Below are 4,601 nucleotides of genomic sequence, written 5' to 3' on the forward strand. Positions count from 1 at the left end.
AAAAAAAAAAAAAAAAAAAAAGCAAAATAAAAATAAAAATGACACTATTACTTGTACTATATTGTCTCTCCCTCTGCCAGAAATGGTTCAAAGCCACCTACACCAGCAGCTCTATAGCTGATTACATTCCCAGGGCGCAAAGGGAATCAGCCTGGTGGGACTCAGCGCTGTGTGGGAAGTGTCACCACGGCTGTTTTCCAGCAGAAGGGCAGAGCCCCGTGCTAAGAGGCCTGTGGCACTCATGTTAGCTCAGGCTTCACCAGAACCCTGAGCACCCCAGGCAGCTAGAAAGCCTCTGGGCTCTGCCAGGTCAGCAACCACCACAGTCCGGGAACCACTGTAGAGGCCAGGTTTTCCACCACTGGCACCTCGGCAAGCACAGAAATGCAGCTGAGCAGCTCCCACCCAGCCTGACATTCACGTGCAAAGCCCAGGTGGGCCCTCAGCAGGCTCCCTCCGGAAGAGGGCAGCAAACTCTCCTCTCAGCTTAAATAAGCCAGGTGTAAGCAAAAATGTGCACATCAGCACAAGGTAACAAATAGAGGAGGTGGTGGATCACCCTTGCATGGAAAACCCAGGAAGGCACTTCCTCTCTAAATATAATCCCCCCATCTCCCGGAACTTGCTCTCTGAACCGGCCCCCCTTGCAAGCAGGGGGTGCTTCTGGCCTTGATGTGCCCTGATTTTGCTGCTGTTTTCTGCATGCTGTCTCACCCCTGTGTTGTCCCCAACCCTTCCGCAGGTTGGCGACACACTGCACCCACCTGGTCTAGTGTCTTGCAGCAGTCGACCAACACGCCCACAGGCTGGGTGTCCTGCAGGCTCTCTTTCAATTCCTTCAGTTCCAGAGCAGAAGGGCTGAGATCCTCATCCTACCACAGAGAAGCGGTTTGCCATGGTCACAGGAGGTCCCCAGAGAAGTCCCAGTCTGCCCCAGATCCCCAGCCTTGGACCTTGGCCCCACACTCACCGGAGCCTGTGGCGGGAGGGCCTCAATGCTGGCCATGTGGGAGGAGATGGGCAGGATGTTGAGCTGGTCATCGATGACGAGACACTTCTTACAAGATGCCAGAGACAGTATAAACCTGAGGGGCACAAACTCGGTAGTGAGTTGTCAGAGGGCGGGCAGTGTCTAAAGGGACTTTTCATTCAGCCCCAAGTGTTTCTAAAAGAGCTGGATCAAGCCAGAACCAACTGGAGGGCAGGGAGAGACTCAGCCTCCTCTCCAAGCCACCTGAATTACTTTACACAGCATCAGGAAAGCCTGAGAATGCGCCTAAGAGCCCTGTTGTGCACTCTTAGCTCACGGGCCCTTCCCATATCCTCCAGGGCTCACCCAAGCCACATATGGTTACCAGTCACATAGGGAAACATGCACAGACATTAATAAGTTTACCTCTGTCACAAAAAGGAAAACGATGAGGAACAAAGGAAGAAAAGTTCAGAAGAAATATAACAAGTCCTTGCATATAGGAAAACATGAATTGGCTTCGCAATACAAACATCCCCCAAAGCTGCATGGGGAAAGGGCCTCACCTGCTACTTTCACAGGCTTTTTGGTTCTAGTCAGCAGCACACAGCTGCTGCTCCTGCCCTCCCCACTGCACTGAGCCAAAGTATCACAGGTTGTTAAAATCAGAAAAGCCACTGAGTTTCTCCAAGGCCGACTTCTAAACCTCAGCACCACCGACATTTTGGACCAGCTAATGCTCTTTAGCAGCATCCTTGTCTTCCATGCACTCCATGACAGCAGCTGCCTCCCCAACCAGCTCTAAAACCACACAGCCAAAATATCTCCCAATGTCACCAAATATCCCAAGAGTGAAAGCACCCTGAGAACCCCTGATATGTAGGCCCAAGTTCTCATGGGTGTTTCACAAGCTGCTAACTGGTGGTCCCTTAAAACGGGCTCTGCAGTAAAATGTACTTAGGAAATAATCAGTTAAATAGATATCACCCATTGAAAACTTCAGCGACAACAGGCTAATGTGACTCTTCGAAAAGGATAAACAACATTGGCATTTCCCTGACATATCTAGCCTAAAACCGCTCTTGTCATACAGCCCCTCTTAAAGGAGCAGCACTCTGTGAAATACCTTTGAGGAAACAGTAATCCCAAGTACCCAGCCCTTGATGAATAAGATAAAAGCCAGCAAAGGACAAGAACTTGGCTGAGGCCCCTGGGGCAGCAGCACGACAATCCACTTGTCCACCCTTTTGGGGGCCTGTTCTACCTCCCCTGCTACAAAGGCAAAGGTTTCAGCTGAGTCTAAGATAAAAACATCCCATTATGGCTCCCCAACAACAGTAAGGGACTGAGAAATGGCCTATAGATGTACCTCTCATTAAATCTTCCCACCACATCCTGATGAGCCTCGGTCCTGTATCTGGAATGCACGTCCTAAGAAAACAAGACAATATCCATTAATAAGAACATCCAAATAGTGCTGAGGCCCAAGGTCCAAACACAGAACTCTGTCAAAGGAGCTATCAGCAGTTCTGCAGGAAACAAAATCCATTCCTACATGCAGTGCTGAACTGGCCATATGCTCTTTTCTGAAAGTAGGATCAGACAGTAGATGTAGCATTTCTTACCCCAACAAACTTCCCCTTACTTCATCTTTCACATTTTCCACATTTTATCCAGCACCCTAACTCAATGGAATGTACACCTGTAGTGTGCCACACATAGTGGTTGCTATCGTTTGGATCAAGAATGCCACCTTGGGCTGGGGATGTAGCTCAGTGGCGATGCGCCTGCCTCACAAGTGCAAAGACCTGAGTTTGATCCCCAGGACCCGAATGTGACATCAGATGATGGAGCCTGGTTAGAAGAGATCTCAGGGGAGGACCTAGAAAAGTCTAGCTCCTTCTCCAGCCCCTCCCTTCATTGCTTCCTGGCCGCCATAACTTGAGCAGCTTTGCTCTGCCAGACCCTTCTGCCATGCCTGCCCGCCTTGCAGTTGGCTAAACAGGGACTAAAAATGTGAGCCCAAATAAACTCCTCCTTCTCTCTTAAGTTGTGGATGTCAGGTATTGTGTGCCAGCGATGAGAAAGTAAGACAATGGGCATCCACTGGTGAACAAAGCACAACTTCTGTCTTCATGGAGCTTATATACAGTTGAATGGTTGGAAAAACACAGATGAGTAAATAAATGCAAATTTTGGCAAATACTACAAAGGAAATATGCAGTGCAATGATAGCAAATAAGGCCTCCCAGAGATAGTGAGATCAGAATAAGCAAGCAGCCATGTAAGAGAGGAAGAACACACAAAGTGTGTTGTGGGCACAAAGTCATTCAATTATTTGCAATATTATCTAATAAGTGCTTACTAAATGCCAGGCACTCTGCTCAGATTAAGAAAGCACCTTCAAGAAAAATAAAGTCCCTGTTCCTATGAAGTTTTGAGACAATACAGGAAGACAGACAGATGTATAACTTTGGGTCATTGTCAAATACTTCAAAGAAATATAAAGTAGGTAAAGAAGCAATAGGTGGAGCCGCCTGCTGTAAACAAAGTGAAAAAAGACCACACTGACGATGGGATACTGGGGCAGAGACCTGAATGCAACGAGGGTGTGAGTCATGTTGGTATCCAAAAGAAGACATTCTAGAGGGAACAGCAAGTGGAAAGGCCCTGGGGTGAGAGTGGGCCGGGCACATTTGAAGAGGCCAGGTGGGATGAAGTGGTACATGATGGCAGGAGTGGCAGTGACAGGAAGCACATCAAGACTCGAGGAAAGTCCATCTCACCAGTGGCACACAGCTTAATAAACCCCACGGCCAATCCTAATACCATTCTCAATCACTGGGCCAGAGGCAAGACTTAAAGCAATGCCGACAGAGTCAGGAGTCCAGCTCTGCACCAGGGGAGGCTCATTCCCACTCCTAACTATGGGTTTGGCCAAAGTAGCTTTGGTTTGAGAAGGAAACTACTTCTCCATAAACTACCATATCTAAAACTCTTGCCAATTTGGGGGAGAAATGGCAAATATCCCTGTACTGTCCATTGGGATGAGGGCAAGTGAAAAGTCTACACATGGTCTTTCTTGGGCAATACACCAATTTAGGCCCTGCCCCCTGCACCCATTCCAAAAAATTCAAACACAAAAGCTGCATCACAGCTGAATGTCACAACTGTCAGATTTGCAAATGCTTGAAAACACAAGTGAAATTCAGATTTCTAGGCACACTCAGAGCCCAAGATTAACATCCACAATGACTTTTCATTGCAAACAGCTCCCAGGCCAGAGGGTGTACTGACCACTTCTGGAGCTACCTGCACAACAAAAATCTTCCAAGAAAGTACACTATAGCAAAAACAGACTGATCTGAACCCCACAAAAGGTAAGAGAAAAAAAAAAAGATTTACCATGGTCATCGTGTACAATTGCTTGAGGGAGTTCATGGTCCGCAGGAGGATAACCACCAGCCCACCGCCTTCTACTGTTTCCACAGTCCTGGCCAGCAAGTTGGGGGTCAAGGCTTCAAAATCCTGTAAGAAGGAGACCTTAGAAAGTGCTCATCGTGCAAACAGCACTGCCATGGACACATAACCAAGCGCCAGGTGATAAGGCCAAAAAAAAAAAAAAAAAAGG

The 4,601-nt window shown here is 47.9% G+C and overlaps 1 protein-coding gene across 1 annotated transcript in view; it reads right to left on the minus strand.

The window, feature by feature from the left end:
- Nat10 (N-acetyltransferase 10) overlaps positions 1-4,601 on the minus strand; it is a 35,987-nt gene that overhangs the window by 24,441 nt on the left and 6,945 nt on the right. Inside the window, exons 5-8 of the mRNA XM_010612617.3 lie at positions 4,376-4,498; positions 2,340-2,401; positions 971-1,085; positions 765-872 (exon numbers count right to left, since the gene is read on the minus strand). Of these exons, the coding sequence (XP_010610919.1) occupies positions 765-872; positions 971-1,085; positions 2,340-2,401; positions 4,376-4,498 (408 nt within the window). The remainder of the gene's footprint in view (positions 1-764; positions 873-970; positions 1,086-2,339; positions 2,402-4,375; positions 4,499-4,601) is intronic.

This window comes from Fukomys damarensis, unplaced genomic scaffold (assembly GCF_012274545.1).
Source record: "Fukomys damarensis isolate Sample0158 unplaced genomic scaffold, DMR_v1.0_HiC HiC_scaffold_27, whole genome shotgun sequence".
In the NCBI taxonomy this organism is placed as follows: Eukaryota; Metazoa; Chordata; class Mammalia; order Rodentia; family Bathyergidae; genus Fukomys; species Fukomys damarensis.